Below are 21,137 nucleotides of genomic sequence, written 5' to 3' on the forward strand. Positions count from 1 at the left end.
ACGCTTTCGGAGCCTGCCGAGAGTCTCAAACCAACCTAAACATTTTTATTGCTTGAAAAAAAGCCTTGCGGGTGCACTGCCATGGACATGGACTTCTCCAGCGTGACCCACATCAGTGAAATGATGAAAAATTCATGTTTGCAGCCCCCAGAATTGGCAGTTCCAGAGCAGTGTGTTTAGCGGGGGCAAAGAGATTTCTTCTCCATTCATCAAAGATGTGCTGAGCTCTGTCAGCTTGAACGGGCCCTGAAGGTGTTTTATCTCCTGCTAGTATTCAAATTGCAGTCTTTTTAGGCGTCACATCCCCCCCCGAAATAGAATGGAGTTCCCCCAAAAGGTGTACTACAAAAGCCATTTTTTATTCTTTAGTTCTCAAATTTTTGCTCCTATTTATTTCTCTAGCAATAATTAACATGACAGAATGAACAAGGAGGGCAACCAGGAAGGGCAATAAACGGACTGTGACTCAAAATGCTTGGGTTTGGTCATTTGGGTAGGAACTGGTTGGCGTTCAAAATGTGCGGGCAGAAGCAATCCGAGCACAACCACAAGAAGACCCAGGAATTGGTGAGTTCAGTTCAAATATTCAGACTGTATCTTCAATCTTTCAGTTAATGAGAGTTATAGAAGAACAGATTGACGAGTTTGAGGAACAGGTTTGTGCTTCACGGAAGAAGCTGTAAGAGCAATACCAAGGATCCATTGCTGAACAAAGAGAAACTGATGCTAAATCAAGAAGTCGCTTTGTTGGATTAGTCTTACTTTTGGTGAAGGATTTTTTATTTTTTTTTTTTATAAATCTAATTAGCAGATATTTTGGTCTACAGAGAGAATTATTTCTTGATGTAACCTTCAGCCGCGCTGGCTCGGAGCTGCCCTGAGCCCTGACGGTCGAAACCCCAGGAGGAGGCAGAGGCTCAGGGCCCTGGCAAGTCTCGTGATTGCCTCTTTTTTCCAGCCCCACGGTCTGGCTGGATGCTACAAACAGCAGGGATGTTTTCATTGCCTGATATCAGCAGAAAAACTGCAGGTATTAACAACAACTAGCCTGATGTGCTGAAACATCCCCGTAAATATTGTCCAACTGACCCTATTTCAGCTGCTCTTGGAGATGCGCAGAAGAAAATGAGTGAATGTTCTCCTCTTCATCAGTGAGGATCTGGAGTAATTGTATCTGAGTCAATAATCGTTGTTCTCTTTTTCTCTTATGTCATGATAAATGGAAGGCAATCCCATTTTAATCACGCCTTTGCTCCAGCCCAGTTGGGGAGCAGCAACTCATGGCTGACCGCAGGGGAGCTGCCGCTGGTTCCAGCTGGTAACGCAAAGGGCTGAATTTGGTTTCCTCCTTATATCAAGTGTTCAGATATTAGGCAGGTCGCGTACCTCCTTCAAAACAGAAACATCTTGGCATTTTTGTCAGACAGGGCTTACAGAGCATGAGTTTCACAACACAAAAAATAAGCTCTGCTGGGCATAACTTAGGTAGGTAGTTCATCTGGCGTTTCACTGAATCCCATCGTTGCAGGGCTCTTCTAGATCCTCCATTACCAAATCCTGCTGGTTATTCACCCAATTTCCTTTCTGAACTGCCTTCCCCTCCTCCTCAGCATTTTGACAAGCTTGGTCCTGGGGCGGCTGGTAGTTGGCAGCTGGCAAAATGGCATTGCTTGGGCCTCGCTGGGAATAGACCTCCCTGGGAACCGTCCTCCTGAAACAGAGCTGGAGTTTAAAGGCTGCCTGAAAGCCCCGGCGAAAGTTTTCGTTGAAGAAACCGTAAATAATGGGGTTGACGCTGCTGTTGAAAAAGGCCAGCCAGTGAGCAAAGGGATAGATGTAGATGTTGATGATCTGCAACTGGATATCTGAAAGGTTGGCGTAGTCTGAGAGCATCATCAGAGTCCACAAGGGAAGCCAGGAGAGGGTGAAAAGCAAAGCCACAATAATCAGCATTTTGATGACTTTTTGTTTCTTCTTAGAGGTGCTGTGCCGCTGCTGCTGGCTGTGTTTTCCCACCACGGGCATGGCTGTGTTGAAGAGCGCGATGCTTATCCTGGCATACATGATGACAATGAGCGACAGGGGAGCCAGATAGATGTTGGCAAACAGAACCGTGGTGTAGATCTTTCTCATTCCCGGGTTTGGCCAGTCCTCTCGGCACCAGTAGACGGGGCGGGTTTCATTGCCGTAGCCAAGGATCACCCTGAAATGCTTCTCCTCTCGTACCTGCAGCATGACTGCAGAAGGGCACATGATGGCCACAGCCAGGACCCAGATGACCACTATGATGACGACTGCAGTGGAAATGGTCAGCTTCTGCTTGAAGGGATAAACGATGCATCGAAACCTGTGGCAAAGACACCCAGGGACACATGCAGAATGCTAAATCAAAGGGGCAAGCGTTCACACACATTTCAAACCGTATGTCTTTGAAAAAGCATGGCTGGAATCATCTCCTCGTCCTGCATAAGCCAGGGGAGTTGCGTTTAGTTGCTCTGTTTAACAGCTGTGTTAGTAAAAACTATCTTAAAAAAAGTTAAATTTGCTGTCAAAATGTCATCATTGTGATCTGTCCCTGCATCAGCCTGCTGCTTCTGCTGCTTCATTGAACCGAAGCAGGCCCTCGTGCCTCTACTATCTAGCTTAATAGCTGAGGAACAAGCTGGTTCTGGGCAGCCGGGTGTAGCCCAGCTGTACCATCTCCTCCAGTGGAGGAGCAAAGTGCTATTTCTCTCTTCAGACCCGGCCACCTTTGGTTTTGCTTAGCAGCCTTAGGAGCAAAATGCATCTCATTTATGGCAGTGTTGTGTGGATCAATGAATCGGCCTCAGCGGGAGGCCAGAGGGAGATGAAAGCAACAGCTTACAGTCTCTGTGTCGCCTTACCTGTCTACGGCGATAGCAACTAGAGTGAAGACCGAGGCAGAAACAGAGATTCCTTGGACCATCCCGCTCATCTTGCAAACCAGGCTCCCAAATGGCCACCCTGGAAGGAAACAGGCTGTTGAAATTGCCGCCGTCTCCCTGCAGCACCGTGCTTAGATGCGTAAGAGGAAGTTTCTGCCCCGGAACTAAGACAGTTCTTTTGCTCTGTCAGGCCATAGCAGGGCTTTCTGATGTTCCAAAGAACAGCAAAGTAAACGTTTGTGGTTTAACACCCTGTTAAAGACAAGAAAGGGAACCGACTGCTACAGTTGATTGTTCTCTGTGTCTGGCTCACAGCATCCACCAAGTCTTCCTAGACATGTCAGCTGGTATTGGGAAAACCCCCTCTCAAAGAGGGAGGATGTGGAAGTCAGCAAGGACAGCCCCAATCAGAATCACAGAATCGCAAGGGTTGGAAGGGACCTCTGGAGACCATCTAGTCCAAGCCCCTGCCAGAGCAGGGTCACCCAGAGCAGGTGGCACAGGAACGTGTCCAGGTGGGTTTGGAATGTCTCCAGAGACAGAGACTCCACCACCTCTCTGGGCAGCCTGTGCCACGGCTCTGCCACCCTCACAGTGGAGCAGTTCCTCCTCATGTTTAGGTGGAACTTGCTATGTTCAAGTTTGTGCCCGTTACCGCTTGTTCTGTCACTGGGCCCCACTGAAAAGAGCCTGGCCCCAGCCTCCTGACACCCACCCTTTAAGTATTTATAAGTGTTGATAAGGTCCCCCCTCAGCTGTCTTTTTTCCAGACTGAAGAGACCCAAATCCCTCAGGCTTTCTTCATAAGAGAGGTGTTCCAGTCCCCTCATCATCTTGGTAGCCCTTTGCTGTCCCCTCTCCAGCAGTTCCCTGCTGTCCTTCTTGAACCGGGGAGCCCAGAACTGGACACAGTACTCCAGGTGCGGCCTCCCCAGGGCAGAGCAGAGGGGGAGGATGACCTCCCTGGACCTGCTGGCCACGCTCTTCTTGATGCCCCCCAGGATGCCATTGGCCTTCGTGGCCACCAGGGCACATTGCTGGCTCATGGTCACCCTGTTGTCCACCAGGACTCCCAGGCCTCTTTCCACAGAGCTGCTCTCCAGCAGGTCAGCCCCCAACCTGTGCTGGTGCGGGGGGTTATTCCTCCCCAGGTGCAGCTCCCTACCCTTGCCCTTGTTGAATTTCATAAGATTTCTCTCTGTCCAACTAGCCTGTCCAGAAGGTGGGTTAGAGGCTTGTCTTCCTCCCCTCTGACTTCCAGTGACTTGAAATGCCTATAGAGCTCCCTCAGAAATGGCAGCAGCGTGCAGGTGGGGCCATCGATGTCTTGGCTTAAGGTGACTGTAGAGTTGCTGCCTTCTCTGTCGCTGTGTGCGTGGAAGAGCGAGTGCTGGTTACAGCCCCCTCCTGAGCAGCCTCAAAGCACCGGCACCTCCAACCTCTCTGCTGAGAGGGCTGTAGCGGGGCCTAAAGCTTTTTAAGGAGCCGGGCGGGGGGTGATGGGTGAGAGATTTTGCCCCTTGAGCCCAGTGTGCAAAACGAGGGCTCCAACTTTGCCCCGACCTTTCTCAAAGGCGTTGGTTTCTTATGCCACGGACAGAGTTAAGGAGCGATCTGTGCACATCACGCGGCTTTCATAGCATCCAAGAATGGCTATGGTTGGAAGAGACCTTTAAGACACTCTCAGGGTCCCGAGGGAGGCCAGCGCTCAGAAATGCAGGCGAATCCCCCCCGAGCTCTTTCTGCCACGCGGTGTGAACCAGCCTACCTGCCACGATGTTGTCCAGGAGGGTGGTGGGCATGCAGAAGATGCCCACCAGTAAATCGCTGACAGCCAGGTTTAAGATGAAAAGGTTTGTGACCGTACGCATGTGTTTGCTCCTCAGGACGACAAAGCAAACCACTCCGTTGCCCACCATGCAGAGCAGGAAGATGAGGAGGTAAGAGACGATGAAGACAGCTGCCACTGAAGGCTGATGAAGGTAGAAGTCCACGTAGGAGACGTTGCCTTCCCAGTAGAGGTACTTGTATAGCCCAGTGTCATTCAGCGTGTGAGGCCAGTCGAATGAAGAGTTTGAGTCCATTTTCTTACTCCTGTTGTAACGTGCCTTGAAAGATAATTTTTAAAAAGGTCATTTTAGTATGCTTGACGTGGTCTAGTTTGGGTATACCCTCTGCTGAAATACACACACACCTGTGTGTGCTCCTCCCTCCGTGGCTCGTTTTAACAGTCCATGTTCTCAGCCTCCCCAGGCAGGAAAAGCAACAAATTAGTTTGATTTTACAACACAGACATACAAAAGTGACCAATAAGACTGCTGAAGGTTTTCTTCCTTCTGCAGACTCCATAAATTAAGTCTGTCTTTTCCCAAAGGAGAGGAAAGCCAGACAGGCTGTAAACTGGCCTACTGTGTTGTGTCAAGTAAACAAAGCAGCAACCTGAACAGTTTATTCTGAGAAAAAACAATAACCAGGGTTCTCGAGAAATCCATTTACTCAGTAGCTTGACTCGTCTGGCACTCGGGCAACAGTGAGGTGGCTCAGTCGGGAAAAACAGTGGTTAAATTAAAGCTTTCTGAAGTGGTACAAGCCTTCTGCCTGAATGTATCCAAATCCAAACCCATTGCATTAAAAATTATAAATTTTTGTGTGCAGCTGGTATTAGACCCCAGTGGACGTTACTTCCTTGCTTCCAAGGAACAGAGATGGGAAGATGAGCCTGCAAACGTGAAGGCCGACACCGTGTTCCCAACAGGCTGGAGCACAAGAGAGCTGGATTCGTTTCCTAGCTGCGCTGCTGAATTCCCGTGGGATCCCAGGGAAGTTGTAATCTCTGCTGGTTGGGGTTTTCCTGCTATAAAAAGTGAGTAATTCTTCTCCTGTGTCGCTTACTCATGCTGTAAAGTAAATTCTCTCATCTTATATTTTATTAGTTTACTGCTGGCAAAACCTACAAGCTTTTTCGGGGAGACTTTTTCCCAGTCTGAACTTTCTTGATGTTGTACCATCTACAAATAGCTGTGCCTGTTGCGTTGCAGTAGCAACGCTTTTGCTGCTGGCATGGTTCAAAGGTGAGGGACGCAAGAGTTTTTATGGGGACGCTTGGCGGAGCTGAAAGAATCGATGTAAGGCAGGTACCAAATTCGTATGCCCCAAACTTCCTTCCAAATTGAACTGATTGAGATGAACTTTGTAGGCCACGATCTATTTTCTTGCCCTCTAGAACCTATAGTTATAGGAGATGCTGCACCAAAATTGTAAAGCAAATTTTAACCGTGACAAACTTTTAACATGTATTTTATACAACTCGGAAATGGCATCAGTCTCCGTAACAGGCCAACACTGGCATCTCGACATTTACGGCTGACACCAGCTAAGTAGGCTCGGGAACAGCATTCAAATGGTTTTGCCACTTTTATTTGATCTACCAGATGGAAACTTTGAGACTTAGGTAAGGGGAGTAGGGAAAATGATCAGATTGCTGTCTGACGCTAGCGCCAGCAAGATGGCTTTTGGATAATTCTTGCTTAAAATGGGCCCTGGGGTTCTATTTCTTTAACTTGCGTATGCCTAGAGATGCCTAAAGAGGCAGCGGGGTGGAGGGGTTCCTAACTCAAACGAACAGCAAAATGACTTGGGGGCAGAAGGCATAAAATGTATGTGTGGGTGCAGGTGCCTTAGCAGAAATGGAATGTAAATGAAGGCACAAGTATCCAAATGCGGGTGAGCCTTGTGTGTGAGGAAAGGAAAGGGCAGGCTACACCTCTTTCCTTGGGGAAGGAAACTCGGAGCAGGCCCTTTTTTGTGTGCTGGCTTTCGGCTGCTGTGCTGGTTTTCCCCTGTCTGTGGAGTAAGGAGAGAAGGTGACATTCTGGTGTCGCTCCACCGAGGGCAGCCCCCTCCCCAGGAAAAGGCAATGAGTGTTAGGTACCAACCCTAAAAGGACGGGTGGTTTTTCTTCATTCTTCTTGCTGGGTTTGACTTAAAAGACTTTCTAATTTACTTTCTGCCTCCTCCTGGTGTTCCCTGGTGTATTCACTCACAGCTAATTCTCAGGAAAGCAGCGCAGCATTTCCATGTTTTGCTTAGCAATGGAACTCAATAATATCAAAGCCTTTGCAAGTGTTTCAGGTAGCAATAAAAAATATTTATTCTGATATGCCTCAGGTTTGGAACAAGCAGAGTAGTGAAAAACCCGTCATTTTCTGGCGTCTTCTGCCTTTTTAGAAGTCAACAGCAATACAATGTTTGTAATGGGTCTGTATTGTCACGTAGTCATTAAATTGTCTGCACGTTAACGTAGGTAGGCAAGAATCTGAAATCTCTTGCAAAAATCTGGCTGCTTGTATGTTTGAACAGAGCAGGGTCTACGAGCTAGCTGTAATAGTTGTATATTCTCCTTGTGGAGAAAGACTCTGTATTTATCTGTATTGGGTTTATTCAATGTATTTTCAAAATGATGGAAAATGTTTTTATTCAAATGTATTGCGTGCCAAATGCTTTAACTAACCAGAGATCAGAGTCAGCTGCTGTGGAAATACTGTTTTAATGCCAATGTCATTATTCACTCGAGAGAGCAGGCACTGGGGCGTTTGCAGACAAACATGCCCGAGCTGAAGAGTGTCAGCAGAATTCAAACAGCGATATTTGACAACAGCAGTTGACGCTGTTCCTTTAATCACAGATCCCGAGCTGGGCTTCCTTCATCCCAGGAGACGCTGCATCGCTAAAACCCCATTTAAAGCTCAGCATCTCTCGTGCTCCCCTTGGGCCCCGACAAGAAACGGAATTATTGCTGCTCGTCGTCCCGCAGCCCGTGTCTCAGGGTGGCCCAAGGGAGATGAAGGTCTGGAGGAGAAGCAGAGCTGACCACAGGAGCTCCCTTCGCTGAGGAAGGCAGTGAGAAATCTATAAGAAGGAATTGAACCTGCTGCTATTTGCTGTGTAGCTCCAAGTCACTTCTGAGGCTGCCAACCAACGGGATCCATCCCGTTGGAGATGCGAGGGCTCTTGTGCTCAGGCCTTCTGTACCTGCTGGCTCATGGTGAGAGTAAGCAAGGAGCTTGGGTGGACACAGGGGAAGGGAAATAGCAAGAAGTGCAGCAGAGGGTGCCAAAAATGTGACACTTGTCACGTGTTGGGAGCAAACAAGGCAAGGGATGGAGCTCCCCTGGGCTAATTGTGGCATTTCAGACAGGAAATGCAGCTGTGCCGGAAAATAAGAGCTCTGCTCTGTGCAGGACTCGTGCTCCAGGACGGGAGTCTCCCGTCCGGTTTTGAACATTTTGGCAAGGAGTCGCAATACCCCCAATTCCAGGAGGGTGGAAAAAGTCAGCCCCATAACAAAAATAAACATGTATTTGGCTCCTTCATTTTGGTTTCTCTGAGGTTCCACCTAAGTTCATGTTCTCCATTGTTTCTCTGCAAATAGGACAGCCACAAATGTATTCTTTATTATGATATTATTCTAAATGATCACTAGTTTTCTTCTGTAATCCTTTGCTTCCCAGAGGCGGTGCTTTAAGAAGGATGCTCCCGCGTGGGGAAGATGGCTTTTGCCTGGCGCTGTGTTCCCAGTGCCCGTGACCGACAGGAGCTGTGCCGTCACCAGCAGCTCTGCAGAGGAGACAGAGGTGGCTTTCCTTCCCCGCCTGCTCCGGTTTGGCTTCTTGAGGGGTCCCTGATGGCATGAGGGAGAAGTTCTTTGTCATTCTGTGAGAGAGGAGCATTGTTCCTCTGAGGAGATATTTATACGGCACGATTTATATTGTTTATATGATGTGTCTATGGCTCAGATTTTATTGCTCCTTTGCACCTTACGTAGAGAACCCTTCACAGGCTCCACAGGCTCGTGCTGGGCTTCTTACAAGTACAAATTGTTGTGCGGGTAGGACTAATATGAGGCTTTGGTCCCTGGAGTACACTGGTGGGTCATTCCTGCGCGATTGCAGTATTCTAGTGAATTAATTACTTATTATTCTGTTCGTTATGAAAACTGGAATACCTTATCACACTAAAAGCAGGAGGAATCATTTTATAATAACTTTTTTTATATGTATCTTAGGTTTTCTCTCTTTCTGGCAATGTATTCTAAAGAAACGGCTTTCAATCTTTTCAGTAATGAACTCTGGCATAGTTTTTGTAATTGCTAACCAAGAAGTTGCGAACAGCCGCGAGGCAGAACTGGAGCTGTGTCTGTTTGTCTGAAGTCGCCTGATCGCAGCCGCGCTGATGAAATTTCCTCTCGTTGTGGCTGTAGCAAAGACAGTGAATTTGCGGTACAAATGCCGTAGCTTACAGGAAATGGAAAAGGTACGGGAATTCTTATTCTATTGAAGCTGAGGTGGAAAAGGCTTGGCTGGAAGGGGGAATGAAGGCAGCGGCTTGTCTTTTCCCAAGGGAGTTGCCAGCTAAACCAGACAGGGATAAATAATGGAGAGAGGCGCAGAAGACAGAAACATCAGTCATCTAAGAAAGGGGAAAAAATAATGTAATGCATAAATATTACAGGATGATAAATAAAAGTAATTTGCTTCCACATGGTAATTTGATAAGGGCACGGCCTCCCTACTTCATTTAATATATTGGAGGAAAATCCGCAAACAAGTAAAGCGAGAGCCTCCGTGAACAAAAAACTGCCCGGTCCCACAGGCTGGGTTTTAAAACACATATGCTGTTGAAATCCCAGGAATAACGCCCATATACAAATATACAGCCTAAAGCCTCCCAGCGTCACCAGGACATTCTCATGCCACTGGATATAGAAAATTATTTTTCCAGTCTTACAGAAACAGTTCAAAGTAATTATGAAGTCGATGCAATTATTTTTATGTTGGCCAGACAGAGGAAATCTGGTAACCTCTTTTTGTTATCTTGATTTTTGTGTGTGTGAATTCTCATCCCAGAACCCTCTGAGGCTTTAGAAGCTGGAACAAAGATAAGGAACCTTCAGAGACATGAAGAACAGAAGCGTGTAGTTGTGGGAAAAAAATAATATAATGGGGTAAGCGCTAAAAAATTTCTTCTGCCCTTGTCCTGAGTTCTATACTCAGTAATGGGTCAACTACAGAAATTTCCTGGAGACCTTGGAAAATGGTAGCGTCTCCGTTCCGCTGAAAAGTTAGAAAATGCTGCTTGCAAAATGGAGCCACCGAGGGTTGGCAAAAGCAGCGGTACCTCATTCTGTAAACGCCTTAGAAATAAGGAAGAGACAAATGTGTGGATTATGCTGTGACTCAGTGGATCAGCAAAAGCTACAGACCAAGACAAACAAATCAATTTTGCCTAAAAAAAAAATAAAACGTAAAAAGATCAACTGTGAACATTCCCAACTCAGTGACGTGTTATTGGCAGTTATTTTTAAGAATTAAGTAGGGTATGTAACATAGTGTGAGAACTGGAAGTGGTCACGAGTGACCTCTGCCTTAAGGAAAAGTAATGGTTTTGGAGGAAGCGACAGCAGGGAAGGATGTCCGATGGCAAGCCAGGCACTTTGCTTGCAAAAGACCATTTCTTAGAGAAACCAGCTTAAACCCAACATCCGTTCACCAGGGATGCGCTGCTCAGCAACACGCAGCGAGGCAGGAAAAACCAGGGCAACCCCTGACCGAGTGGTGGCACTAATGGGCACCCGTCTGGGGTTTGTACCAAGGTACCAGCCGAACGGGAGGCAACAAGCAGCACGCCATACGAAAACGGCACGTAAGCAGGACAGTAGCGTACAGAAATCCCTCCCTGCTGTTCCGTACTCGGGGCTCGTCTCCTTTGTCGCATTTAGTTCCGCTCCATTTAATTCAGCACAGATTTGGATCAAGTGTGGGAAGTCTATAGGAAGTTCACAGGAAAGATCAGAGGGCTCAGAAGTGTGACCTAGAGGGAAATATCGTAAGATAAGGGGTCATTTAATCTAAAAAGGTAAAATGTGGCAATACGTTTTCACCTTTTGCTGTGAATTTCAGAAATACTTTATCATAGCATCACACCTTTCCACAAGTTGGCCATGGAGGACGTACGTCTGCTGTTTGTTATCAGCAGAGCTCATCTTTGCTTTCTCTTCCAGAGAAAGAGCGAGGCTTCGGCAACAGCCCAACACCAAGTTCCAGCCTGAGGCTCAAGTACGGGACAAGCAGAAGCGCAGAAACGAGCAAGACAGCCTTCTGCCCAAGTCGAGCTTTCAGTAGACTGTCCTTAACTTCTGGGAAATTGGTTTAAGGTATGTTTTAACTTCATTTTGCACTTAATGTCAGTTTGCCATATTAGCAGGGAGGTGTTCAGCCTGTATCATACAAGACTTGAACCGCAAAGTACAAACTCTGAGGATGTTTATGAGTTGAGGCAGTAGAACTTACTCTTAAAGGACTTTATTTAATTTTTCATACATCAGAATTTCCATGATATTTCTTAGAAATACCAAGGAGTGTCTTATCTCAATGTGAGCACTGAATATCACTTGGAAAGGGTTGGCTTTCAGCTAGGAAAAAGGAGCTGTGAAAGAAAAGCCACACTAAAAATAGCAAGTTGCAATAAAAAAAAATTATTTTCTTACTGGCACTTACTTCCATGAAGAAAAACAAAATGTACAATGAGCAAACTTCTCATTTCTAAATGGGCAATCCCAGGGAGACGTACCACTCTTGAAGTTGCATGCAGAGCTCTTAGGAAGGGGCTTAAACTGTTTGTCCTCCCCTAACAGTCATTTATCTGCAGAGTCTGAGCTGGGACCAAAGAAAATATTTTGTCAAAGGATTTTTTTTTTTTTAAAGGTCTTAAACTTTGCCTGTCTTGTCTAATGAAAAAGAACACCACCATCAGTAGGATTGCTCTAATAAACAAAACAACCCTTAGTTGCAGATTCCTCATCCATCGGAGCTAGGAATATAAAACATGTCACTGAAAAGCCCCATTTCCAGTGTAAATCAGCAGGTGCTAATGGCAGGTGAAGCATCCACAGCAAGGCTGTTGCATTTCTCTAGAATGTATTATTTTTTCCTCCCCGCTTCATTCTTCTGACATTCAACTAATACGACACAGTTTTCATGTCAAACATTGATTTTATTACCATTCTGAATGAATAAGAGTAAAGTTCAAAATTTACCATAGCAAAACCTCGCTCTAGCTGAGCATTTTCTGCCGTTCGCTATTAGCTGACCTTAAGATGCCAGTGTAGGAGCTTCATCCTTCCCAGCACATACCTGACTCCCACCAGTTTGCCCAGAACCATTGGAAATGTGAAGTATCCTATTTGGCTACTAATTGAATAGGGGGTGGAAGCTTGGCACTCCGTCGTTTTGCCTTGTTCTCCATGGTGAAGCGACACGCTTCCCAAGGAGATGGAGAACATCAACAGATGCAGCCCCAGTGTTTGTAACTTGGGCTGAGCCTGTCCTTGATTACACAATAAAATGAAAGTAACCTGACGCTTCGGTGGCAAAGAAATACAGAGAAAATGTTTTCTGCATGTATGTTATGACAGCTGTAACATAACATACATGAATTCTTGGAGAATTAGAGCTTGGGCTGCTTACCTGTTGCTTGGCAGCATATTCCTATTTTTTTTTTTTCCCCCGCTTAATGCCTAGTCAACCTTTAAGCTTCTGAATTTGAAGTTTTTCTATTTGATGTGTCACAGGCTGTTTTAAATTTGAACTGAAATCTCAGCCAACTGTTTCCTGAAAATAAGGTTAAAGTAAGATTTCCACACCCAGGCACACTTACTCAGCCCCTTTATTAAGAAGCCGAGCAAGTCATAGGATTTTTTTAACTCCCTTATACTTGGAAATGGCTTTTTGTCATCGTCACAAGAATTCCCCCAAGACCACTCACAACCCAAGCCTCAAAGTTTCCCCTCTAATAGCCGCCTTTTTGCAACTGGAATGTAAGGAGTCTTTTTAACCTTAGTCCTCTGGGCCAGCGGGGGTGTGAGGAACAAGGATAGTGCCACCACTCATATCGGCCGCACAGGGGAAAATAATCGTAAGGCACCCAGTTGAGTAGAGGGCGAGGAAATAATCCACCACGCTCAGTACAGGGCTCGACCCGGTGGTCGCAACAACGGACTCACACCCCAGCCTTAAAGTAATAGCCGCTGAGTCAGAACCCTGGCACCTAGGGGAGAGAACATCTGTTTCGAAGTTGCCCAACACCTAACTGAAAGCTCTCCTAATGGTTATCGAGGCCAAGTTAAGGTATTAGAACACGCTTCCTGTGTATTGTTACGCCACCCGATAGTGTTCTTGTCCCTTTGATGTGATATTATACTGGAAACATGAGGACTCTGAGAAATATCCTTTTTTCAGCCAGTGCCATTTACCTTGTGTTCGGGATGCTTTCAAAGACATCCGTACTTGGGGTGTCTTCCCTTTCCAGGGTTCACCCCCCTCACTGTGTAATTTAGCGCTGTGGAGAAGAGCACTGGGCTTGCTATAATCAAGGAATGGGTGCTGTATGAGCCGGAACTGTGCAGAAAGCTGAGTGCGCCCATTCCATCTGGCCTTTGCTATTCAGAGACGCATTCAGCGGACAAGGGATGAGTTTTTCATTACATTAAGTGGGTCTTCTCGGCTGAGTGGTAAAACTCCAAAGAAAGCACTGCAGGGAAAAAGCTATATCCAGCAAGAGCAGCGTTCTCCCTGTTCAGCAGGGCCACCCAGCGCAGCAGTGCTCTGAAATTAGGCTGGCAAACCTGCCCCATCTCTCTCTCCTCCTCCACTAACCTTGGCTCATCGGACATGTCCACTGCTGAGCGTGATGCTCTCGGTGTCCTCTGCTACTCTGCTCCCTCACACCTTGCTTGCATTTACCCATAAAAAAAATAACAAAATAATTCAAAGGGAGAAACAACTCTCTCGTTGAGAAGCTTACTGTTATTTTAATTAAGTTCTCCTGAGATCCCCTCTCTAAGCAGCAGCTTCCCCTCCACCACTGGAAAGTGGCCAGGGACCCCACTAAACATCGTCTGAACTGGTCTGAGCTTTTCTCACTGGAGAGATACTCCAGCGAGCACTTGGCAGTAAGTGTTTTGGATTAAGCCAAAGGAACAGTTAACTGCTCACTGCCAGGCTTTTTGCAGCACTAAATTTCTCACAAATGGGAGATGAGCCTCCTAAATTGCCACCTTCTGGCACAGCAGCCGATTTTCACCATCCCCAGGCCTTTGATATCAGCTGGATGGTAGGCACAAAGCTGACTCATCCGATGTCACATGCAGGTTAAGGCTCTGTATGTGAGTCACTCCCTGTCACAGCGCTCTGGTGGAGGTGACAGCCGTGTCATCGGGAGTATTGAAAGCCAACAGAGTAACTGGGGGAAGAGGTAGAAGGAGGAAGCAAGCGTAATCACAGTTTAGGTAGGGGATGAAAGGTGGGACGACCACGATGTAGTCCCAGTAGAGAGTAAAATTGGCAAACAAAATCAGCCATTTAGGAGCCCATCTGTCACCTTGCAGACTAATTCACCGGGTACAGAGCAGCAGACACTGTCATGAGGTACTTTATGCCCCAACCCAAAATGGGGGAGCACAGAGGAGCCTGCAATCACAGCAGAGCAACCTGAGCTTAACCCCAGGTGCGCTGACAGCCAGTTATTAGTCTGTACAGAGACAGGGCAGCGACAGGTGATTTTTTACTCCACTGGGGAGCTGGTGGGAGCACTGCAAGTAGTTCATTCCCAAACTGAACAGTTCTCAGGGTATCGGAGCACTGCTGGGATCAGACACAACCAAATCATGGCATTTCTTTCAACACTGAAAAAAAAAAAAGTCTGTCTGATTTTAAGCCTTAATTCATGTTGGTTTGTGTTGAAGTTAAAATTGTATTTGAAGGTAACTACGGAAGCTACTGTCACACAGGCGCTGCTGTGCGAGCCACAAAGGGTGACGAATCCCTGCCAGCGGAACAGCAGCGGGAAACACAAACGCAGGCAGAGATGACTGCAGCCATCCCTCCCACCGGAGTTCAGCATTGAAACACTCAGGAGATCCAATTTGCTGTCAAAAACCTGTTTTCACTACAGCAAAGTGAGTACAAAAATAGCATTAAGCAAAAAAAAAAAAAATCCAACTCTATTCAAGTATAAATGAAGAGAACTAAACTCCCAAACTAGCATGCTTGTGACAGCTTGCTGAAGTGCCGCCCGCAGCCCAGCCATCAAAACACCAACACTTCAGGACAAACAGGAGAGCGGTTTTTTCCCTGAAATTGCGGGCTGGGCAGTAGAATTTGGCAGTGTTTATGACATAACCTCCTCCTCGGCTTTTTAAACATTATACAAACAAACCTTGGAAAGATATATGGATTTATTTTGCCCAGAAAATTGGTTTCTGTCTAGAATTGTAGTAGAGTGAAGCCTTTCTCTTGTCCTTCCCAGCCTCCTATCTCCAGCCAGCAGCACGAACCAAAACACCACCAATGCAAACAGCACCTCACAAGGGTTCTTTCCACTAGATTATATCTCTGCTTACTGTGGAAAACAAGCAAGAGGCAAGTAATTATTTGATTTACACCTTAGCATGGAAGTGTTATTGCCCCATACAAGACAGGCATGAAAGCAAACAGAGACCATGATCTGGAGTGTATTTATTTTCTTCTCCTCAGCTGGAAGACCCACCTCAGTACAAAAGTCATGTTGGGAATCTCTATTGGGTCCACATGCCAGAGAACACAAGTATTGTATTTACAAATCACAGGGAGAGGGGAGTGAAAATATATCTCACAACCAGATGAAGCCACCCAATAAGCATCTGGTTTTGCCAAAAATCAGAGTTACAGATCTGGACTCATGAGACCAACACCCTCCTTCCAGGTAGTTGCTGTAGTTAGACACAAGCGAAGGTGTGCGTGAACTACCATTGGAAAAGAACAAGATGTTTCCCCACCACCACCAAAAAACCTCAAAAGCAGCCTTCTCCACCCAGAAGAGAGTCTCAAAAGAGCCACCACAAGCCCTGCTTGTTCTCAGCCAGGGCTTCAGCTAATGCTGCTTTAGAGGTGAGTTACTGTCACATGCAATTAACACCTTCAGTCTAATAATCCTGATGGTGTTTGGGGGCATGTAGCTCAAAAATGCACCCTTCTCTCCTCTCTACACCACTCAGTATATACTCATTTAAACCCAGCCAGCAGCACACTTAAGACCAAACTAATTGCAGGGTTTACCTGGTTGGCACTTTACATCAGGGATGGCCGCTTTGATCTTATTACCATTAAATAGCATTTTACCTCCTCACCCAAGTTCCCAGCTAGTGCAATATTTGATTACGCTTCCCTAGGAATTAAGCGGAACAGGCTGCCTTGACGAGGAGCAGACTAGGTGGACTACCTGTGCCGCAATTCAGTCTTGATTCCTTAACATTTCGCCACAACCAAAGGTCCGATTTTTTCCCAGAGGCAACACCTTTAATCTTAAATAACTCTGTAGACTGAACAGAAGAAAAAACTGTCTCTTAAGGTTACGGCAAGGGCTCTTCCTCTACCTTCCTACTTGCTAAGTGCTCCCTTGTACTGACTTGGCACACCAGCGTCTACACAGTCACTTTAAATACTCACTTACAGGTTAATCCACTGATTTATTTTTTTCCTGTGAGTTGCTCTAATCATTTGAATCCATTTAATCCTCCTGAATTTCCATTTCCTGCCTCTGTGACTTGATTGTCATTATGCACTGAGCAATTGCCACCTCCCCTGGATAGGATTGATAGGTGCCTCTAAGAGAGGTCAGGAATTTTACATGCTGAGAGGTCCCCTCTCAGTAACCTGTGGGGTTCAGCTGTCGAGTTTGCAGCAGTTTTGTGTCCAAACACAGGCTATTCCCCACATGGTCACTGATGTCCCCTTTCCTGCTGTTTTCCAGGTGCGCTGCATCCTGTCAGGGATGAAGGGGAGAGCAGCCCGCAGCGCTAGGGACAGGAATGAAGCCCGCGGCTCCAGGGGCACGGTAAGCTGTCCTGCTGTGTCAGCTCCTCTTTCCTGAGGATCCCTTTTGTCATCAAAGAGCATTAAGCATTATTTCACCAGGCTGCCACCACTCCAAGAGCTCAGTGGAAACAGCTGCTGGAAGCTACCATAGCCTGCCCCTATTGCAAGTTACCCAGGCATGTGCATTTCAGCTCTAAAAAGTTTTGTTCCATTTGGCACCTGCACTGTGAGGTCTCCATCACAATGAACCTGAGTGCACAGGTTGAACCAAGCTCCCTCCACTCCCCTAAAGCCAGTTGTGGTCAACAAGCGGGAGCTGAAACTGTTGTTCCCGGTAGCATTTGCTTCTGTATTCCAAGCAGCTTGTGCTGAAAAGTGTATCTATTTGATGGGCCGTTAAGCTGTCTTCATCTGTTAGTTTGATTATGTCCCTTAAATACCATAACCTGTACCAGCCCTACCACAACACTGCTACCAGCAAGTGGCTGCAACAACCTAGTTTTATCCACCAGAAAGCAACAAAAAACCCCAGGCACCCTCTAACCACATTGACCAGGGTCACCTAATGACTAGTAGCATTTTAAGGAAACCCTCGGCGTCAGAGATTTTAGGCTTCACTTGTGGTGACAGTTGAACACACAGAGTGCAGTCCCTCTTCTAAAGGCAGCATGAATGATTTCCTTCGAGAGAGACAACTGCTTTTCTGTCACTGCAGAACTCTTGATACCTTTCACTTACCACGCCAGGAAGCTGGAATTAGTCAACAGGCTCCAGCTAAAGTCCTGCTACAAGGAGAGGTCAGGCCAAAGTTTTCAAAAAAACCTTATCCTTGGATTTTAATGCCATGTGGGGAATTATTTCAGTCTATAGTCATCTATCAGCATGGAATTAATTAGTCACCTCTCTTGGTTTAAGGGCATTAATGCATCTGATAGTGGCATCAGCTACTACCAGCCTACCAACTGTTTAACTTCCATATCAATGGGGCATTTCTCACCCAGCACACATGAAGTCCTGCCTTCAGTTTGCTGCAGTTCAGGGCCTTCAGCGGGCCAGTGGCCAAAGGCACAGATGTCCTGGTGGCCAGGACCCTGTCAGACTCAGCCTACGCTCAGCTTGCCCTTGAGGTGCCACAAGCAGGGAGAGCCAGTCCCGTCCTGTTTCTTCCGTGGCTATGGCTGTACCGCACAGGCATCTTCATCTCCTGGGGAACTGCAAGTTCAGGGTCAGTTTTCTCACGATCCACATAGAAACCACCCATCCATAGAGCCTGATGAGGTCAGATCCCAGGTCACAAGATGACTGGAGCCACGCTGTGGAAGCAGTTGACCCAGCTCAATCCACTTGCAGCTTTGGACCAGTCTCCTCCCCATCTTTTGTTGCTCCTTTACAGAACTCTGCAAGCTGGTACTGCAGCAATGGCCACGCCACCCCAGGCAGTTTACTACCCAGCCCTCTCTCGATAACCCTGAGAGTCCCTTGGCCTTCAGCACTGCTGTACACCACCGTACAAACCATCAGCCCCAGGGGATTCAGCAGAAGTGTAAGTCCAGAAGCAAACACAGTCACTGAGGGTGACAGAACCCCATCATATGAGGACTCCTGCCAGTCTGAGGTCTACATGATTTGATTGCTTACCAAATCGCACGGTACGTAAATTCAGCTTCTAACCTTTGAGAGTCTTACATTAGTGGGGGAGCAAATAAGTTTTACTGAGATGCTCATTGAAAAGAGTAACCTCAGCACAGGAGTGAGGCCATGCAGTGGGCATAAGGGAAACTAAGCCAGGGTTTAGGACCTGTAATGGCCATCAGGGGAAATATCAGATTGCTGCTCTGCCTCAAGCAGCAAGGACTGGAAGTAAGTTTTCCTTGCCAAGATTTTCCCTGGAGAAGAGCAGCGGCCCAGGTCCATCCCTTTGGTTCGAGATGCCATCTTACAAGTACCTAACTGCAAGCCTCCAGAGATGGTTCTCCCTTGCAGAGACTTACATCCAATTAACTGACCCTTTCTCCAGCAAAATACTTGAAACTGATCCTGCTGCGCTCCATGCTCTGCAGCCCCTGAGTATGGTTCAGGCTTAAAGAACAAGGCACTATTCTTTCTGTGCCTAGAGTTCGATAACAAAAGGTACTTCGAGCTCCAGATGCTTTTCTCCTGCTGGAGGTAGTCTGCTATTGCTATACAAGCAAAACAAGAGCACGTAAAACTTTTCTTAATCACTGCGGGGGGGGAAAATGATCAAGTCACCCCTTGGAGAGCCATTCTGATGGTAATTAGTAGTTCCCTGACTAAACCAGGTTGTCCTGGACTTAAAGCACCCCAAATGTATTTTTAATGAGAGTTTTCATGTTTACTCCCTTCAAAAAAACATTGACATTCAGGTTGTGTTCTCCTCTGTGCGCGTTTGGTGGGTGATGTGAGCACAGTTGCACTGCTAGCACAAACAGAAATACAGCACAGAGACCACAGAAAACTTAATTAAAATGCTGTACTAGGCTTTCCGCACCTTCCCTCACAGCCAAGCTAACATAACTCTGATTCCTGGCATGTCAATTTCCCAGCCTCAGCAGGGCAACCGTGTTAACCAGCAGCATTTGATAACTGACCTTTAAAACATTATTTCAGCCCTCTTCAATTGGCAGCCGCTTGTCCAGACAACCAGGAACAAAGCCAAGCAAGTCCCAGGACTGGCTCTGCTCGCCCCCGGTCCACAGCCGGGCTCTTAGTGGCAACAGGCTTGGTTTGTTTCTTTTTTTTAAATAAAAGCCCGGAGCCCTGCACAGAGATCAAACCCCCAGCCCATTTAGACCCTCACTCTCCACAGCAGCAGAGATGCTTTCCCCCCCATCACACACAGTGGTCCTTGCTGGCCATACCGCTGACTTGTCCCTGCTGGTGGGAAAGTGTTGTGTGTGTGTCCCCCAGCTTCCAAACCACTAAATGCATCAGAGGCATCTCCTGCCACCCCCTGTCCCTCCCCTGTGCAAGAACTGGTCACTGCCACAGCCCTGGGACCAACTTGAGCAGCATGCGGAGGGGGGGGCTTGCCTGGCAGAAGGCAGATGCTGGCACCCCCAGGACCCCAATGCATGCGGTGTTATGTCAGGGCACCCCCCCATCTCAGAGCAGCCAGATCAGCACACCACCACCCCCCACACACAAACCTGTTGCTAACAAAGCACCTGCAGTTTCCCCTCAGCTCCCAGCTCCAGCAGAGAGGCAGGAGCAGCCCGACCCAGGTCCCAAGCAGCCCCCCCAGCCCCAGGGTCCCCCCACTTACAGGTGCCCGAGCTCCGCAGCAGCCCCTTGGTGTGAGCGAGGAGGAGGAAGGCTGCAGCCCCCGGCGCAGCAGAGGGAGAAGAGACCCCGCAGCTGCCGCCTGATGCAGGAGGAGGCAGAGAGAGGAGGAAGGAGGGACTGGGGAGCACAGCCCAGAGCCAGGCTGGCGAGCCCTGGGGCTGGGGGGGTGTCCCCTGCGGCCACCCCTGCCCTGGGGTGGAGGGGGACGCCTGCTTGGCACATCAGGACTGGCTTCCTCGCACAGCTTTTGTTGTGGAGCCTCCCCCTCCTGCTCTTCTTGAGGCATCCCTTCGCCTCAGGGAGCTTGTTGTCAGGCACCAACAGTCTTCCCGCCCCCCCCGGCAGATGCCAGCCCTCTGACCCCCCCCCTAGCCATTACAGCCAGGGGAGCAGCAGTCCAGAGCCTTCCCCGACACAGCATGGAGCTCCCGGGCTCTCCTCCTGCCTGCTGGGGGGCAGCGCTTCCACCAAGCCTCTCTGGGGAGGGGGCAAGGGCAGCTCCAGCAGCTTGTAAATCAGCAGCAGGAACCAGGGGAGAGAGAACAGTCTGTCCAGCCCCCCTACCTGAGATGGCACCTTCTGCCTTCCCTGCTTCTGCCTCCCCAAAATCCAACTCCCACCCAGCCCCATAGCCAAAGCCGGGAATATTCATCCCAACACAGTCCCCAGGAGCTTCCTTCCTCCTCATGGGGCTAAAGGGGGGAGCAAGGGGTGCTCCAGGCCCAACTTACATCTCCACAGCAAGGAAAAAAACTCCAGGGCTCTGCCTTAAATTGTAAAGCACATCCCTGCCCCCAGGGGCTTCCCCACAACACCTCTCCATGGGTACAGGTTACCAAACCAGCCCTGGGATCTGACTGAGCTTAAACAGATCACAGACATCTTACCAGAGACCAGGAGAATAAGGACTTCTGCCACAGGGCTTTAACCAGACTGAGCATTTCTAGGTGTAAGCAGTAAGACAAGAGTTAACAGGCACATCCTAAGAAGAACATGCTCCAGCTTTATTTTATCAGCC

The 21,137-nt window shown here is 47.8% G+C and overlaps 1 protein-coding gene across 1 annotated transcript; it reads right to left on the reverse strand.

The window, feature by feature from the left end:
- Nucleotides 1-266: 266 nt before the first annotated feature.
- Nucleotides 267-20,410, reverse strand: NPFFR2 (neuropeptide FF receptor 2). The gene is made up of 4 exons (XM_074588520.1): nucleotides 20,100-20,410; nucleotides 4,675-5,014; nucleotides 2,886-2,985; nucleotides 267-2,347 (listed from the first exon to the last, which is right to left on the reverse strand). The coding sequence occupies exons 1-4, from the start codon at nucleotides 20,403-20,405 to the stop codon at nucleotides 1,507-1,509; spliced, it is 1,587 nt and encodes a 528-aa protein (XP_074444621.1). The 5' UTR covers nucleotides 20,406-20,410; the 3' UTR covers nucleotides 267-1,506.
- Nucleotides 20,411-21,137: the final 727 nt, after the last annotated feature.

This window comes from Larus michahellis, chromosome 5 (genome assembly GCF_964199755.1).
Source record: "Larus michahellis chromosome 5, bLarMic1.1, whole genome shotgun sequence".
Lineage (NCBI taxonomy): Eukaryota > Metazoa > Chordata > Aves > Charadriiformes > Laridae > Larus > Larus michahellis.

Excerpts from the sequence above, each read along its gene's own strand:
- NPFFR2 (XM_074588520.1), bottom strand. The coding sequence starts at position 20,405 with ATGCCTCAAGAAGAGCAGGAGGGGGAGGCTCCACAACAAAAGCTGTGC. Across the intron at positions 5,015-20,099 it reads GCTGCGGAGCTCGGGCACCT|GCACGTTACAACAGGAGTAA; the intron begins GTAAGTGGGGGG and ends TTATCTTTCAAG. Across the intron at positions 2,348-2,885 it reads GTTGCTATCGCCGTAGACAG|GTTTCGATGCATCGTTTATC; the intron begins GTAAGGCGACAC and ends TCTTTGCCACAG.